The sequence below is a fragment of the Ipomoea triloba genome, chromosome 1 (assembly GCF_003576645.1).
Source record: "Ipomoea triloba cultivar NCNSP0323 chromosome 1, ASM357664v1".
Taxonomy (NCBI): domain Eukaryota; kingdom Viridiplantae; phylum Streptophyta; class Magnoliopsida; order Solanales; family Convolvulaceae; genus Ipomoea; species Ipomoea triloba.
This window is the reverse complement of record NC_044916.1, coordinates 37,492,649-37,511,106: the sequence shown is the minus strand read 5'-3', so window position 1 is coordinate 37,511,106 and position 18,458 is coordinate 37,492,649. Positions and strand designations below refer to the sequence as shown.

General features: G+C 38.1%; 5 protein-coding genes and 1 pseudogene across 6 annotated transcripts in view; 1 reads left to right on the top strand and 5 right to left on the bottom strand.

Moving 5' to 3' along the window:
- LOC115996843 (AP-2 complex subunit sigma) overlaps positions 1-568 on the bottom strand; it is a 2,075-nt gene extending 1,507 nt beyond the window's left edge. For both annotated transcript variants that reach the window (XM_031236278.1, XM_031236286.1), the window contains exons 1-3: positions 435-568; positions 247-345; positions 116-166 (exon numbers count right to left, since the gene is read on the bottom strand). In XM_031236278.1, coding sequence (XP_031092138.1) covers positions 116-166; positions 247-345; positions 435-437 — 153 coding nt within the window. In that variant the 5' untranslated portion in view covers positions 438-568. The remainder of the gene's footprint in view (positions 1-115; positions 167-246; positions 346-434) is intronic.
- Positions 569-1,005: 437 nt separating this feature from the next.
- LOC115999283 (hexokinase-2, chloroplastic) lies at positions 1,006-4,644 on the bottom strand. Its single transcript, XM_031239142.1, has 10 exons — positions 4,628-4,644; positions 4,253-4,544; positions 3,446-3,596; positions 3,169-3,351; positions 2,597-2,671; positions 2,316-2,471; positions 2,105-2,200; positions 1,881-2,008; positions 1,703-1,784; positions 1,006-1,605 (listed from the first exon to the last, which is right to left on the bottom strand). The coding sequence occupies exons 2-10, from the start codon at positions 4,531-4,533 to the stop codon at positions 1,267-1,269; spliced, it is 1,491 nt and encodes a 496-aa protein (XP_031095002.1). The 5' UTR covers positions 4,534-4,544; positions 4,628-4,644; the 3' UTR covers positions 1,006-1,266.
- Positions 4,645-5,691: 1,047 nt separating this feature from the next.
- Positions 5,692-6,792, top strand: LOC116018912 (WEB family protein At1g75720-like). The gene is made up of 2 exons (XM_031258954.1): positions 5,692-5,945; positions 6,089-6,792. Exons 1-2 carry the CDS (start codon positions 5,808-5,810, stop codon positions 6,539-6,541), a joined length of 591 nt encoding a protein of 196 aa, XP_031114814.1. The 5' UTR covers positions 5,692-5,807; the 3' UTR covers positions 6,542-6,792.
- On the bottom strand, positions 6,749-9,083 carry LOC116018907 (putative HVA22-like protein g). Its single transcript, XM_031258943.1, has 7 exons — positions 8,830-9,083; positions 8,212-8,252; positions 8,028-8,126; positions 7,878-7,934; positions 7,717-7,780; positions 7,403-7,621; positions 6,749-7,307 (listed from the first exon to the last, which is right to left on the bottom strand). Exons 2-7 carry the CDS (start codon positions 8,241-8,243, stop codon positions 6,906-6,908), a joined length of 873 nt encoding a protein of 290 aa, XP_031114803.1. The 5' UTR covers positions 8,244-8,252; positions 8,830-9,083; the 3' UTR covers positions 6,749-6,905.
- A 901-nt stretch (positions 9,084-9,984) lies between these two features.
- LOC116013487 lies at positions 9,985-12,484 on the bottom strand (annotated as a pseudogene).
- Positions 12,485-15,326: 2,842 nt separating this feature from the next.
- LOC116013472 (probable acyl-activating enzyme 1, peroxisomal) lies at positions 15,327-17,216 on the bottom strand. Its single transcript, XM_031253255.1, has 2 exons — positions 17,019-17,216; positions 15,327-16,790 (listed from the first exon to the last, which is right to left on the bottom strand). Exons 1-2 carry the CDS (start codon positions 17,214-17,216, stop codon positions 15,327-15,329), a joined length of 1,662 nt encoding a protein of 553 aa, XP_031109115.1.
- Between the last annotated feature and the right edge of the window lie 1,242 nt (positions 17,217-18,458).

Genomic DNA, 18,458 nt, shown 5'->3' with positions numbered 1-18,458 from the left:
AAAAAAAAAAAAAAAAAAAAAAAAAAAAAAAAAAATAAAAAAAAAAAAAAAAAAAAAAAAAAAAAAAAAAAAAAAAAAAAAAAAAAAAGAAGAATAAGAAGGTTAACACCCTCACCTCCACAAAGTTGGTGAATTTGGGGTCTCTATTAACGACCAACCGATGAACCTGGAGAACCCAGAAACAGATTGAATGTTAAAACGCAGCGTTAATGACACAAATGTATGGGGAAATCATAGGAAGAAGACCTCGTATTCGACTTTGTGCTTCTCGGATTCCTCGAGGGGGGTGTAATACTTGGCCAAACGAGTCTTTCCTTGCCGGTTTTGAAGCAGAATGAATCGAATCTGCCCATTTCAAGCCCAAACAAAACCATCAACCAATTTGCCAGAAAAATGAATCCAGAGAACACCCAAATGCCAATGCTTGAAATTACCATTTTGATAGAACCAATGGACCCAAGAGACAAGACTGGGTTGATTCAGTCCGGCGTTCAGAGACAAAAGAGAAGCTTTTCTGTTTTGCCCGCCGTCCGGAACAGTATTCTATTTTGTAGTATTTCTCTCTCTCTCTCTTTTTTTAATTAAATTACAACTACCTAGTATTTTTTTTTTTAATAATAGAAAGAAACCATGTTTTTTTTTTTTTTTTTTTTTTTTACTATTGACCTGTTATGGTCTCATTGAAGCCTAACGAGTCAATATCATCCACGAGACTCAAATTCATGACCTTGCATTTGAAAGAGTCACCTCTTGCTGCTTGACCACAAGGTCTTTGGAGGAGAGAAATCGTGTTACTACACGAATGTGTGTGTTGGGTAATCAGCTGTCCGTAACTAATCGGCTCAAACTTGTTACTTTGTGGTTACCATTAACCTTATATTGAAAGTAAAACTTAACTAATACGGAGCACATGCTTTCTACAATGTCATTTCATAGAAGATAGTTCAAGGAAAGAAGGCTTTTTTTTTTCTTTTTTTTTTATTCATTCATTTTGCTGATAAAATAGAAAGAAGAAATAAGATTACTAAATTATGAACAATGGAACTCGATAATGTACAATATGAGTATTGTCGATACATTGTTTGGTCCACTACAATGTTGCAATAATCAGAATAAAAAATGGCAGAGTGCCCAAAAATGTTGCTAAATCTATGCTACATAAAAAACTAAACTTTCCACAAATACACAAGGATGAGTGTTTCCACACAGTTCTTGACACAAAAAGCCAACATTTTGGGCAAAAAAATGAGGGAAGATGAATGGCATCTATAAATGGTGTTCGTACTTTGAGTTTGCAGCAGCCAAGAGAGCCGCACCTATCCCAGATCCATCTTTGGTATGTTCTATCACTATATTTTTCGAGATTTCTGTGCCCAGCAGCTCGGTGACAGCTTCTTGGAGGTAGCTTCTGTACTGGGGATAATGCTCGTACAAGCCTCCATCCATTGCTACTACTGTTCTCTTCCCGAAGATTCGCCCCTTCGAATCCTCTTCCATCTTCTGAAGAATCCCAACAATTCCTGCTCCTGCCAGGCGCCCACCGCGTTTTGCAATTGCATCACAGACATCTACTACTATCTTCCTCGCACTTGGATCAGAGTTTACCTGATTTCAAGTCGAAAGGCGATAAAACTTTGATTGAAGTGAAAATGGAATATGAAAGAATAATGCAAAAGTTGGCTTGAGTTATGATACTATATACCCCGGCTATTTCATAGAGGATTGATCCAACACCTTCAAGATCTCGGGAAATGTCTTGTTGCATTGCAGATATGTCCGGTGTTCTGTTTGATATAGAACGATGTCAGTGAGCATGATAAATGGAATCCCAGCATAATTCCATCAACATTGCACTGAGATTATGTGGCCAGCAATATTACCTGAGAACAAATGGCGTGAGTAATTTTTCTGGAATTGAGTTTCCAAACAAGCCACTTTTCATCATTTTGAGGAGGACTCGTCGCACAATTTCTCCAAGGTACATGCCCGAGATTGTCTTCTCAAATATCTGTTCCATACAAAATGCAAAATTGGAAGTCTCTCAACCGCATAACTATAGACATATGCGATGGATATTTTTTGTCGGGGAAAATGTAAAACTTGCCTGCTCACCAGGATTTATGCTGTCAGCATCCATTTCTCTGTCAAATTCTGTCAAGGGAAGGCCATTTGAGAATGCTCCCCACTCGGTATTTACAATCTGAAAAGAAAAACCATTCTAAGTTTTTAAAAACACAAGTCTGAGATCGAATCAGTTAAACGCAATCTACTCCAAGGAGTATTTTTAATTTTAACCACTTCAAGACTCTATCAACCATTAGTCCAGATGTTGAAGTCTGATCTGGCAGTTTAGGAATAGCATCTGTCCGCTCCACATAACAAGCATTGGTTCCGGTTCCAAGAATGACGGCAACCATGACATCATCATCCCAATATCGTGCTCCAGCTAGTGTTCCCACAGTGTCATTGACCTAATTCAAAAACGTTTTGGGACATAAAGGAACAACCTTTTTAGGACAGAGTGGGTATCAACTAACAAGACGTGCTACTGAATTTAGCCCTCTTTTGAGGTGTATGAAGCTTCTACAGAACATACCAGGGCAGAGACTTGCATATCTAATCCTAGCCTCTTCATGGCTTCGTTCAAACAAGCAACCACATCTTTCCCCGCCTGTTCCATGTCATGCCAATGTCAGACAACAACCTCGTGGATAACAAATTATCGTTTTGCTGACATCTCTCAGAGTGACTGAAATTATAAACTATTCAATATACAACTATAGTCGCATTTCCTAATAATCAAGAAAGCCAAGTAGATGGTTCAATTACTTGCTTCAATCAAACCAGACAAACCCAATGAATATTCTTCTCCTTAGTATACTTTACGGGCAATTGTTCATCCTTATTTAGCAATGGCAGAAAGTTTTGCTGGTAAAATCTCAAAAACACAGACCAACAAATGTGGTGTTACTAGGATAACTAATCTGTGGAAAAGGCCACCTTGTTTCAACACTGAAAACAACGGCACATTAACCTTATGGTTAAATCACTTTACCATAGTTATCTGAACTTTACCATTACACAAATACATTTATTAACCGGGATAGTAAAACCAAGGTGATTTGAAAAGGGTGTCAACAAGAGTAGAGAGAATCAAGAGATACTAACAGTTCCAGAGACTGCAAAACCCTTTGTCCATTTGATTAGAATGCCAGATTTAATAGAAGTCTGCTTCACTGGGAAAGAGAAAGTGAATCCTATTTCTCTTGTCCTTCCAGGCGGCAAATGAAACTTTTCACCCTCCTTTTGCGCAAACTTTGCCAGTGCAGAAGCAATGAAATCAAAAAGTTCCTGGAATAAACACACATTCAATCAAACGATGCACGTGTTAAGTAAACAAGAGAGAAAAACTAGATAAAACAAACAAAACACTGAAACAACCAACCTCAGAGGTACCAAACATCAATTCTTGTGGTATAGACACTTGCTCAAATTCAGTGGCAACTACACGCTCTTCCTTCCCTCCCAATTGCACTCTTAGCACGCGGAAATTAGTACCACCGAGGTCCAACGCATAAAACAACCCCTTCTCATTCCTTAGAAAATACAAAACTCAAATCCTATCAATGAATTTCAAGAAGTCAAATGCAGCCAATATAAGGACTTATTGAAGAGACAGTTTGCTGGAATTCTTCACCACCATCATCATTCATGTACATATATACACAAGATGACATGTGATCAAGCGCATCCTAATCATCCCACATTAAGGGATACTCATAATTAGCCCGTAGGGGTAGTCCTGGTTAGTGGATTATGAGCAAGGACATAGGATTTAGCCCTAGCAACCGCAGTATGGAAGTTACACCCAATGTGATGGGGTTCCTTGTAGTCACTAGGCACCGGTCCTCCCACCTAATGGGAGTCGCTATCCCTATATTCAAGGGTGTGTGGGCCTGAGAGCGAGGGAATTTCGTCTTGTGGGCAAGGGATACACATAATTAATATGAAAAATCCCATGATTAATGGGATGTACACATCATTAGCAAATATATCTGTTATACACCAAGTCAACTAAGTAATAGAAGGATTAAAAAAGGCCATCTTTTTCACCTTGAACATCATAAAAACATATGAAATGATTGTCTCAAACAAGTACATTAGTATTATTATCACTATCACACATTCACTAAGTGAAAAACCCTTAAACCCCAAACAAACAAACTGTAAAAGCAGTGATTAGAAGCATTACCCAGTTGGTAGAGTATCAACATAGCTGAGAATCATTTTCAGATCGCTGCCGCCATCGACGGCAAGCCCAGCCCGCACATCAGCAGCCATGGCATCTGCCACGTGGCGCAAGACCGGGAGAGGAGTGGCACAATCCTTTTCCAGCTTAGTCAAGATCGGAGCTACTCCAACGCTGACACCAGATCGGACGGCCATCACCGCCCGCTGCCGTGATCTCGTCTTGGGTAGCTGCCGCCGGACATGAAAAGATCCGACGACGCTGGCGGCGGCGCAGGCCGACATTTTGCGTTGGTCTGTAAAGATCAATAAACTTTGTGACTCGCACAAAAAGAAAAACTATTAAACACAGTTAATAATAACACTAAATCTTGCCCACCAACTTTCTATATAACTTTATTCCGTGACACTGTGACAGAAAGCTTGAACAGTTAGATTTCATGGTTTTTTTTCTTTCTTTCTTTTTTTAAAAATCAAGAAAAATTAATAACCAAAAAGAAAAGGAAAAATGTAGCCAACTACCTACCTACCCAACTGCCGGTAATTTACATAAATTTTGTGTTTTTTTTTTTTCATGAAACGGGGAGTGTAAAATTTGGGACGGAGAAGTCGACGCTGTCGCAGCATCTCTGTTTTGTTTTTGTTTGGCGTTATCCGTATCTATTGCATAAATGTGTTTTGTTTGTATTCAGTGCGTTCTGAGATTCTTGTGAACTGCGCGGATTACAACACTTCTTAATCCAAATTTACCATCACCGGAAATGATCCAAATTGGTTGGCCCCGCCGGTAAAATGTCACCATGATCAGCCTAACCGGAGTGGGACCTATCAATTCCCAAACTAAAAAATAATAATGCCCATAAGAATGACCGAATGCTTCGCACGGATAAGTAAGCACTTAGAACAATCCAAAAGGAATTTTTTGATTGGTTATTTCAAATTACCTTCCTTTGAGTGGTCGTAATCTAAGAATTATACTTGTTTAGTTGATACTTAAGTGATAGATGATAAGTAAGCATATAAAATTAAAATCTAACAGTTATGATAATCTGCAAGTTACACTCAATGTGGTGAGCTTTTTGATTCTGAGTGTTAGTACAATTAGGACGGTTAAGAGTTCTACATAATATACTACATGGACTCTCATTTTATATTCTTTCACTTTTACTCTATGATGTGGCAAGATATAATTGATTATCTTCATATTGTGGATCCAAAAAATGTGTCAACTTGAAAAAGTAAAAGTATAGAGTAGAACGTTCAAGTAATTTTTTCCCATAATAAGTAGTTGACTCACAGAATCACCGCCATAAAATTTAGCAATTAAAAAAGAAAAAAGAAAAAAGAATGTAGATGACAGGCATAGGTAACAGAATACTAGTGAAGTGGACGCGAAGAAACGAATAGTCCCCTCCTTTCTCTCTTTCTGTTAGCTTCCCCAGAAACCCCATTCCACTACCGCCCACTCTATCACAGTATAAGTTACGGCTATATGATCGACAAATAATTCAAATCATTTCTGTATAGATAGTTGCGGTAGACGAAGACTTACCAGGTCTATGGAAGGCGGTGGATTGAGGACGATGAGCAAGGCGGAGATCGATACAAGCGCCCCGTTCCGGTCGGTGAAGGAGGCGGTGATGCTGTTCGGCGAGAGAGTTCTCGCCGGTGAAGTCTATTCCAACAAGCTTCAAGAGGTATATATCATTCATGCATTTCCTCGTATCTCTCTTTCACGATCGCTTGCACTTTTGAGTTCTGATGATGGAGTTGAATAATTGATGTAATTAATCGTTGAGAACTCCTTAGTAGGGCTTTGTTATTGTTTGTGATGGAACAGATGCAAGACGGATCGTCGAGTGAAAACGACGGCGTTCCATCAAGGCTGAGCAGCGTGACTGCGGAGCTAGAGGAGACAAAGCAAAGCCTGCAAAAGGCACAAGAGGAAAGCCTGGTAATGGCGACGTGCCTGTCCTCTTTGCAGGAAGAGCTCCGGCGAACCAAGTCGGAGCTCCGGCAACTGAAACAACATTCCGGAAAACAGGGCGAGGAGGATTCCGAGATTGAAGACCTAAAGTTCATCGAGGACACCGAAGTGAAACATGAAAACGTCGTGGAGTTCCAGAAGAAGAGATACGTGACTTTCGCGAACCCGCCGGCTTATTCTCGCCACGTCATGGCGCCGCCGTCGAGCGATGACGTCGTGCTGGAGCGGCACCCTTCCCTCAAGAAGAAGAAGAAGAAGCCATTGATCCCGCTTATCGGGTTTTTCTCCAGGAAGAAGACTACTTAGAGAGCTTGAGAACGTAGTCTTGAGTCTTTTCACTGTTCTGACACTATATACTGTGCAAGTACGGCATGCATACATGATTACATGAGAGCCTATATATACACTTTTCATAGTTAATAATGTGGTTTGGTTTTGATCAAATGTCAATTTTATAAAATAGTGGCTTAATTAGAGTGACGGCACATATATATGAGTGAGATGTCTGTTTACTTTTTGGATAAATGCTTAAATATAATGAAATATACTTTGGACAATGTCACCATGGTAGTTTGCATACTTTTATTGCTTTATATATATACTTCAATTACGAATGAAAGAAGCATTTAAAAAAAATCACTATAAACTAAAGAAAACGATCCCGCAATAGTCAATGGCCTGAAGCAGCAGTCTGAATTTTCTTCAACCTTGCACGTGTGAGTCTCAAAGTTGCTTCAACTTTCTCTGCAGGAAGCTTTGCACTTGGACTTGCAGAAGGCCGCACTACAAGTTCACTAGAGCTTGAAGCTTTCGTGGTCTCAGTTAGGACATCGTTTGGTGTTGGTGTTGGTTTCTGAGCACTGGAGGAGGGAGCAGGTGGAGCTGTTGCGCGTGCTTGCAAGGACGCCACCTCTCCTTCTGCATCTTTTTCATGCTCACTTGAAGGCTCATTCAAAGCAGAAGAAGACTGCTGCTCTTCATTCTGTGGCGGCTTTATTGTTACAGCTGACGTTGATCTCTGTTTTGGTGGGGCAGTAGTAGGTTGGTGAACTCTAGAGCCTTGCATTTGTGACTGCATTCATGGAATTTATAAGAAAAATCGCATTGGTTCTGAATATTATTAGTCAGGTAAGTAGAATATAAATTAGTGCATGTCCAAGTGCATACCTGAGGAGCAGAGGGAGATGATTTGGATGAAGTTGATTGTGAAACAATAAACTGGAAGATGTCAAAAATTCTGGTCTGACCATAGCTTGCAGCTTTTCTCCAGTACATAAGTGCAATATCTCCAGCTGCAGTCCTCAACTCCAGCAAGTTACGATCAATCTCTGGTTCATGCTTCAAAACCATTGGTCTGAAGAAAGAATCATATACGTACGTTGTTCCCTATATGATACACAAAAGGAACAAAGAAATCATCAGAACAAGACGAGGAAAATAAGGACACCACAAACTATATCACACATTGAGGGCATTTTAACCTTGGTCTTTGGGAACCACAAGTATATGTAGAATGCCAACTTTGCTTCACTGTACATTGGAATCCTTCAAAAGACAAACATTCAAAAACATTGAAAACGAATGTTATCAGAATGGTAAATACCAAATAAAGTACATTAATATGAGAGCCAACCATTCTTACCAAGAAATAAAGGCATCACCAATCCTCTCAGAAACTGCCATTGTGGCAACTATGATCCTAAACATTTGGAGAGGGAGGTTAGTGCTGACTTCTTATACTTGCATCAAGGGATATTTGGAGGTTTGAATAAACAGAATTCAGTAGTATTACCAGTACTGGCACCAAAAGCGAAGTTGTGGAATATCCGGCTTATTCAATTCCACAGTTTTAAAGCACTCATATGCAGGATAAGCATAACCAAAAAACAAACTGCATAAATATAAAAAGAAGCAAAGAATGTGAAATTTCTGCAACCTTTAAAATTAGCTTAGGTTATGCTTATAATGATACTTACACAAGTCCTCTGGTGAGAAAAGAACCAATCATGTTGAATTCCTGAAACAATATAAAGAATAAAGATGTAAAAGTCAGTTAAAGCATTAATCCTTTCCACTTTCAAAACAGGCTGCTCCTTGTATCACAACATTTCTATAAAGCAAACCTGATCCTCAATTGATATCAAAAAGCAAAACAAAATGCTTCAAAAATTCAGATGGTTGCAATGAAAAGGATCAATCAAACATATTAAGTGATAATGTCTTTCTTCATTTTCTCTTAATAATTCCTAATAACTCCACCAACCTCCACTTACTATTCATCAGCTTCATATTCGTCTCAAATTCCTGTCACAACATTAATCCACAGTTCCACACACACATACAAACTATTCGTCTTGATCATCTAACAAACAGAGAATTGACACAATCCAAAGGGAAAAATACTGTTAATTCGGAGCTAATCACAGCACAATGTTTTAAAAACCGAGTAACAACAAATAAGAACATCATCTAAGCAATAAACAGTAGCATCTCTAATTTCATATAAAAAGCAATGGCTAGATTCGTAAAAACTTGTAAAACGACAATATCGAATAACAGGAACTGCAAAACGAATTGACCAAATACGTTTCTACCTTCCGCCGCTAACTTCAAAATGAACTGAATGAAGAGAGAAAGGCGCTGTAAAAATCGCAAATGACGGTAGTCAATAGTACAGGTGAAGCGAGGTATAAGATTTCCAGGCAGAGTGTCACCGGCATAGATCGACACGGATGAGCAGCGCCACCGCTTCCGTGGTGAACCGTTGCGAGTCGACGTCGGCAGTGATGTGTCGTGAAATTCTCAAATTTTAAGCACTCATTATTGAGCGGCTATTCTGTAATTGCTGCCTGACGGTGTACAATAGTACCGTGGGTAACCCTTTGATTGCATTCAACGGTTCAAAATGACTTCCCGCTACATAAATATATTTATGTAGAATATACTTGTTTTCAAAAAAAAAAAAATTGTAGAATATACTTCAACCCATGCCCCACTGTCCCACAATAATTATTATTTTAGTACATTTTTATTTAAATTTATTTTATTTTATTGATCAATTACCCCCAATTTAAATTTATCTTATTTTATTGATCAATTATCCCACCATCCCGCTCCTTAAAAGATATTAAATTGAAAGAATTAAACTTGTGTTACTCAAGGTTTCAGTTTCGATTGTCTGCAAGAGTTGTATATTAGGAACTTCATCCAAAGCAAACTTTTGAGTAGTTTCTCCGTAAATCAAAGTTTAAGATATTTTTTTATGTTCAATTAAGGCAATTTCATAATAAGGTTATTACAATTGAGACATTATAGGTGGAATGCATCCGTTTTGAGAATATTATGTTGTCTAGTATCTTAGTATTATTGTTTTTGGAGGCATATGATGATGAAGTAACATAATAGAGTGAGATTGCCTGTCGTTATTATAAATGGTATGTACGTGTTGATACTGCCACAATGAAAGGGAAGCTAAGGGACAAAAGATTAATAAAGGCGTCCCGCCCATAAAAAGGCACATGCCTTGCCATGATTATGATTTATGCCTGGTTTCATAGTCCTGTTCCTTTCACTTTTCTCCTCCTTAATAATAATAGCATAATAATAGATGTATATGTATATGTAGAGTCAAACAACGTAACACTACATGCATGTATTAAGAACAAATGCCATTACAACTGCATTATATTAGCCATTAGGGTATTTTCTTATTACAAACATTTCTATATATTTGAATATTTCAAACAATTTTAAAGCCTGCTTGATTTTGAAAGGCTTCCCATAGCTTGGGTCCTTTGGCGGAGAATGAACTTCTGAGTCTTCCCAGTTGAGGTTTTAGGCAAATCACAGTTGTTGGAGTCATGTAATGTGGCCAATGGTCCAACGTATACAGTAGTTGATAATTTCATTGGCGCTCACGTTGTTATATCTCCATCTTTAAGCTTCACAAATGCGCACGGCGTTTCACCCCAGTGATCGTCTGGTCTGCCCACCACAGCTGCCTCAAGAACAGCCGGACGGCTAAAAATCCGCCTGAAACAATGATGTCTTTTGACCGATCCTTCACCTCTATGTACCCATCAGGGTGTTTCACTCCCAAGTCCCCAGTTCGAAACCACCCACCTTTGAAAGCCTGATCTTCTGTGGCTTTCAAATCTTTCAAGTACCCATTCATAACCGTGTTGCCTTTAAACATGACTTCCCCTAGTGTTTTGGCATCTTGTGGCACACTCTTCATTGTGGCAGGCCCTTAACATCCACCATCCCCATGCCAATGTGGTGTAATCCTTGATGGGCCTTAAGCTTTGCCCGTGCTTTAGGGGATAAACAATTTCACTCAGGTTTCCACATGCATATGGTTCCTGGACCATATGTTTCGGTTGAGCCATACGAGTGAACGACTTCGAATCCTAGCTCCTCCATCTTGAACAGAACATGAGAAGGGAGCGGTGCATCCCTGTCACCTTTCTTGGAACCAGTCTCTTAACATCTGGTAGTGCATTTATTATCATGTTTAAAACCGTAGGTGCGCCACCCATGTGGCTTACCTTATGACGGGCTATGTTGTCAAATATTCCTTTGGTCGTGACGCTCCTCAAACAAATATATATTGGTCCCGCCCTGTGCTGCCACACCCCAAGTAAGACACCACCCATTACGTAATGAAACATAAGAACAACCCATAAATAGACTGGCATTGGGGCCATGTGGTTGAGAAGAATTGAGGCCAGAGCATTAAGATAGGCTCCTCTATGGCTATACACAAATCCTTTAGGATGGGTAGATGTTGAGCCCGAAGTATAAGTCACAGCTATTGGATCACATTCATCATTTGGCCCTATTATCTCAAAATCACTTGTTCCCCTTGCTAAAAACGACTCATACTCCAAACTCCATTCTAAAAAAGTGTGGTTGATAGCTCCTGAGCTTGATAGAATCTCGAGGGCTCCCTTGGCAATATCAAGGAAATGGTGATATACAAATATAGGTTTGGGCTCTGAACGTTTCAGCAGCACTGCTATCATTGCTGAATCATAGCGGGTATCAAGGAAATAGTCATCTACAAATATGAGTAGGGTTGTTCCTATGTTTCATTGCAATGGTTGGTGTCTTACTTGGGGCGTGGCAGCACAGAGCGGGACCAATATTTGTTTGTGTGATTGCATGGATAAATTTTTTATTATATATTTAGATAATAAAAATAAAGAACGTTATAAAAAATTCTAATATTGAACGTGTGCATTTATTTGATTATAAGATCAGTAAAAAAGTATTACTCAATTAATTAAATAATATATGACTAATATATATTTCCTAAATACAAATAAAACAAAAACAAATAACAGCTCAGCAACCCATAACAACCTTTCTCAGCGAATCTTTTGCAGCGGATCACTCCCAAAACGACGCCGTAAGGTTGCGGGTCATGACACAGCGCCACCGTTTCCGTGGTGAACCGTTGCGAGTCGACGTCGGCAGAGATGTGTCGTTTTGAAATTCTCAAATTTTAAGCACTCATTATTGAGCGGCTATTCTGTAATTGCTGCCTGACGGTGTACAATAGTACCGTGGATGGACGCTCTTATAACCCTTAGATTGCATTCAACGGTTCAAAATGACTATCCGCTACATAAATATATTTATGTAGAATATACACTTCAACGGTTCAACCCATGCCCCATTCCCCACTGTCCCACAATAATTATTATTTTAGTACATTTTATTTTATTTCATTGATCAATTACCCTGTTCTTGAAAAGATATTGGTAAGAATTAAATTTGTGTTATTTTATATGAGAATAATGTTTCACCACTTGTCCACCCATTTCGGACTCATCACACTTAGTTTAAGCTCAAGGTTTCAACTACTAGAGTTGTCTATTAAGTTTTATTGAGGCTGGCGAGCTTCACTCAGAGTAAGTTTTCAAGTAGCGATTGCTGACTTTTCCGTGAATTAAAGTTGAAGCTATTTTTTTAATGGTAACTTTAAGGCAATTTCATAATAAGGTGATTAAAATTGAGACATTATTGGTGGAATGGATGCATCCGTTTTGAGAAGATTATGTGGTCTAGTAGCTTAGTATTTTTTGGAGGTATATGATGATGAAGTACCTGCCGTTATTATAAATGGTCACATGCTTTATAGTGCCTATATATATTTGTTGATACCGCCACAATGAAAGGGAAGCTAAGGGACAAACGATTAATGTGGCAAATGGTCTCTACAGTAGGCAAATCAGTGAAAACCATGGTTTTTGGAGCCAATTGTAATATGGCAAATGGTCCCTACAGTAGTTGATAATTTCATTGGCACTCACGTTATTATATTCATCTTTAAGTTTCACAAATGCTCACGGCGTTTCACCCCAGTGATCGTCTGGTCTGCCCACCACAGCGGCCTCAAGAACAGTCGGATGGCTAAAAATCACGGACTAAACTTCGACTGTGCTAATGTTTTCTCCACTTGAAACAATGATGTCTTTTGACCGATCCTTCACCTATTAAATTTCATCGTAACATGACGAGTCTTACCAACAAAGATCCGTGAAACGGTTTCATACAAATTTTTGGCTTACACAAATTACTTATAAGATTTGTAATATCTTCACCCAAATCAACTACTATAACAGATAGAATGAAAGGAAGGTTCATCCTAGTTATCTATTTGAATCTAAAAAATTTGCACCCACATATTACATTTTGTCTTAATTTCCTAATACAATAGTGGTGATATTGGTGCTAAAGCCAAAATTAAAGCTTCTAAATAGGGAGGAATCGTCCTAATTTTCTAATACGATATGTGATAAAACCAAATGAAAGCTTCTAAATAGAGAGGAATCTTGTATATGGTTCACATGTTACCTTCCGGGTCCTCAATCAACAGCAATGAAGAGGTTACGTGGAGAGTGACGTAAGCATTCCATGCAGTTCTATATAAAGCGAAGGGCAGCAACTTATAAACATATCCTCATCATTTAATTTGTAACTTGCCACCAGTTTAATTCATTCTGATCTTGATTTTCCAGCCACCAATTCAGTTCTTGATTTTCCGATCATGAGTGCCGAGAAGGACGCCGTTGCTCTGCAGTTCATTGAGGAAATGACTACCAACTGTGATCCCGTACAAGAGAAGGTTTTAGGGGAAATCCTTAGCCGGAATGGAGAAACTAACGGAGTACCTCCGGCCGACAATTCAAGCTGGATGGTCCTACGGACCGAGAAACATTCAAGTCAAAGGTTCCTGTGGTCTCATACGATGATCTTCATCCTTACATTCATCGTATTGCCAATGGCGATTTTCATCCAGCTTCAATTAACGGCGTCCTTCGGTTGGATGAATAATTCAACCTCCGGCAATTCAAGCTGGATGGTGCTACGGACCGGGAAACATTCAAGTTAAAGGTTGCGAGTGCGATGTACGTGCTATGCACGTGCGATACATGGATAAATTTTTTGTTGACAATTGTAAAAGTTTACATATCTCATGAGCACATGCAGGCATGCAGCTTCCAATTCAAAACTCTACCGTACCAAACCCTCACGGACCAAACATTGAAAGTTTTTCATTGTATAGTGTGATATAAACCAACCCTTAAATATATAATATATAATATATATTATTAGAGAAAATCTTACCTGAATAGGCTCAAATTAAACCAAAAGACTAATAGGCCGCTCACACCAAGAATTGTGCCTATTAACTTGGTTGGGTTGTCTCATATATCCTTTCTTATTAGTCATAATTAAATTAACCTTGTTTAACCACGTGATTACGGAGACAACATAATCTCTCCCATGTTAGGCTGGGAAAGAGACAATGTTTAATTTTCCAGGTTGGAGGGTCCACCAAAAAGTTGTAAGGTAGTTCACAAGTAAAAAGGCAACGTTATTAGCAAACAGGCATTATAAGCTGAGGTTGTACGTTTTGGCATGCATGGTTGTGTTGATCGCCTCACTTCAAAATTTTCTCATCTCCTTATGTGGAAAAAGGCATACAAAATTAGGGTGTTAATGTAAAAGGTACAACGAATAAACACTATTTTGAGATAATAAAGGTTGTCTTAGCTTGCTGTAATACACAATATCAGTGAAAAATAATAGGAGAGGGGTAACTTCTTGCACGGAAAATAATTAATAATTATATTATCAAAAAGTAAAATTTATGTCACAGGTTCAAATTTTATTATGTGTAGTATTACTCATGCATGCTAAGGTATTATGTGTACACCTCAAGATTTTATTAAAAAAATCCAGAAAAAAATAAAAATTAGAACTAAAAAATAAAAAATATACGTAAAATATATATGTACTAACTAGAGTACGACGGACGCCAGCTACAACTCCTTTGGAGTTTTGGAACATTGTTCTGCTTATGCAACTTATATAGTAAATAAAGTACAACCATGCATTATCGCAGTTAAGAATTATATTGTTGTTTAAATGAGTTTTGAATCCAAAGACTCTAGAATTAAGTATTTGGACAAAACAGAGGTTAAGGATGAGCAAAGGCAATGCAATGATGAATAATAATCTTGGTCGGCCGGCTAAAAGATCCTTCTAGTGTTATATTATCTATCTGAGACGAATAATATAAATATTACAAGTATTTACAATGTCATACTAACTTTACCTTTTTCCAAGAACAAAGTTTTTCTTTACCTTTTTCAAAGAAAAGACAACAAAAGTCTCTTTCCTTCTCCACAAATAAACTTTAGCAATGGTGATATGTGCATGTGCTTCTTGACAGATCCGAATCTGGGGACATGATCAATGTTATCTGATCACTTATTTCCCATGTCAAAAAGTTAGACTAATTTTCCATCAAGTCAACAAGCACACCTATAAATTAAATTCCAAACTAAATTTGAATAGTATGGTCAACTAAAGTTTCTAGACCTTAATACTTGACTAAGCAATTGTGGGAAATTAAACTATATTAGAGAAGATATTTCACATTGCAAGGTAAAACAACACTACATGCATGTATTAAGAACAATGTCATTACAACTGCATTATATTTCCCATTTGGGTATTTTAATTTCTTATTACAGACATTTCTATATTATATTTCAAACAATTTTAAAGCCTCAGATCAGAGTCTGCTTGATATTATAGCTTGGGTCCTTTGGCGGAGAATGAACTTCTGTGTCTTCCCAGTTGAGGTTTTGGGCAAATCAGTGAAAACCACAGTTGTTGGAGCCATGTAATGTGGCAAACGGTCCCTACAGTATTTGATAATTTCATTGGCGCTCACTTTATATCCATCTTTAAGCTTCACAAAGGCGCAAGGCGTTTCACCCCTGTGATCATCTGGTTTGCCCACCACAGCGACCTCGAGAACAGCTGGATGGCTAAAAATCACGGACTCAACCTCGACCGTACTAATGTTTTTTCCGCCGGAAACAATGATGTCTTTTGACCGGTCCTTCACCTCTATGTACCCATCAGGGTGTTTCACTCCCAAGTCCCCGGTTCGAAACCACCCACCTTTGAAAGCCGCTTCTGTGGCTTTCAAATCTTTCAAGTACCCATTCATCACCGTGTTGCCTCTAAACATGACTTCCCCTAGTGTTTTCCCATCTTGTGGTACACTCTTCATTGTTTCAGGGTCCTTAACATCCACCATTCCCATCCCAATGTGGTGTACTCCTTGACGGGACTTCAGTTTCGCCCGTGCTTCGGGGGCTAAAGAGTTCCACTCGGGCTTCCACATGCATATGGTCCCCGGACCATATGTTTCAGTCGAGCCATACGAGTGAACGACTTCGAATCCCAACTCCTCCATCTTAAACAGAACATGAAAAGGGGGCGGTGCGCCACCTGTCATGACCGTCACTTTTCTTGGAACCAGTCTCTTAACATTTTCTGGTGCATTTATTATCATGTTTAAAACCGCAGGTGCTCCACCCATGTGGCTTACGTTATGAAAATCTATGTTGTCAAATATTCCTTTGGCCGTGACACTCCTCAAACAAATATTGGTCCCGCCCTGGGCCGCCATGCCCCAAGGAAGACACCAACCGTTGCAATGAAACATGGGAACAACCCATAAATAGACCGGCATTAAGGTCATATGGTTGAGAAGAATTGAGGCCAGAGCATTAAGATAGGCTCCTCTATGGCTATACACAACTCCTTTAGGATGAGTAGATGTTGTGCCCGAAGTATAAGTCACAGCAATTGGATCACATTCATCATTTGGCCATATTATCTCAAAATCACTTGTTCCACTTGCCAAAAACGACTCATACTCAAACTCCAACTCCAAACTCCCTTGTTTTTTGGCCTCCGATGATTGCTTCACTTCATCATGGATTACAACTAACCGAGGCAACTTGATAGCTCCTGATGACCTTGATAGAATCTCAAGGGCTCCCTGGGCAATATCAAGGAATTGGTCATCTACAAATAGGAGTTTGGGCTCTGAACGTTTCAGCAGCACTGCTATCATTGCTGAATCATAACGGGTATTAAGCGTGCAAAGGACTGCCCCAGCCATTGGAACTCCAAAGTGAAGCTCATACATTGCTGGAATATTTGGAGCCAAGGCAGCAACCTGCACCTCAAATAGTTAGTTATATATATAGGATAACACTTGTGTGTCTGAATCTATACGACAGGTCGGATCTTTAGCTAAGGGGTCAAATCTTTGATCTCATTAATAAAAAATTCGACCTGTCTCATGGATTGAGATACCTGAGACGTCTCACAGAATTTTTGCCATATATATATGCTTAAATTATATTAGAGAATCTTCACATTGGTTAAATCATAACACACTTACAACGTCGTGACGAAAGATTCCAATGAGGGAGAGAGCAGAAGCGAGGCTGACACACCTATCACGGGTCTGTTTCCATGTGAAGTTGAGAGAGCCATGAATTATAGAGACATTATCTCTATACACCAAAGCTGAGCGCTCCAAGAAGCTTATCGGAGTCAGCGGAACGTAGTTCGCAGAGCACCGAGTTGTTCCCTCCATCAATACTATACACCTCTTCAATTCTCTCCAACTTCTCAGAACTTATTGAATGCAAGAGTATATATATATTTTTTAGAAGAATGCAAGAGTATTTATAATCATTTTTAACTACTAAAAACCAGAAAAAGTTAAGACTTCAATCAAAATTAAATAATCATTTTTAGCTACTAAAAACTAGAAAAATTTAAGAGTCCAGTCAAAATAATTATTTTTAACTACTAAAAATCAGAAAAGTTAAGAGTTCGGTCAAAATAATAAATTTTAGATACTAACAATCATGTAAGCGTTAGGAGTGTAAACAAAAACAAATATTTTTAGTTCGATTCGTGATTTGATTTTAAATATTTCGATTCGAATTCAAATACATATTTCGAATCGAATTTTATTCGAATCCAATACGAATCAAAATATAAGATATTTGGATTCGATTCATTTACGGCCATAGTAAGCGTTTCTTTTCTTTTTTTTGAAAGCGTAAGCGTTCTTTTTTGGTCCCGAATTGTGGAAATTAAATTGGAGCATTTATCATCACAAAAATTGGCAAATTATTCCGTTGATGCAATGTGAACCCAGATTCAAAATACAACAATTATATACTGAATGTTCACAATTTACATACTAAATATTCACAATTTAAATTGTTTACATTCGATATATAAATTGTGAACATTTAATATGTAAATGGATACGGGTCTATCTTGGATTAAAGTATTATTTAAAATGTTCTATAAGAACAGTCCTATCATGTAAAAATTTGTTCGGTTGTTCTATGTTTCATGAAAAAACAAAATACCACCACTTCTCCAATAAAAACGTTTTTCAAAACTTTTAGGAATTCATTATCAAATGAATTCATTATTGGAATGAATTTCATGAATCAAACAATATAAAAGGAACATTAAAATGAATTCCAAGAATTAAACAACATAAAACATTATTTCCTCAACTTTTAGGAATTCATTTTTCAATTCAATAGAAAATTAATTCATACATTTTCTAACGGAAAATGAATTCAAATCAAACAACATAAAATACCATTTTCCTCGATTTTTACGAATTCATTTTTCGATAGAAAATTAATTCATACATTTTCTAACGGAAAATGAATTCAATGAATCAAACAACATAAAACATCATATTCCTCAACTTTTCCTTTAAAAAAAAACACGTTTTCCATCTAGTCAAATACTCCTTATCATGTGGATGCATAAAACGGTTATGACTTTCTAACGGAAAATGAAT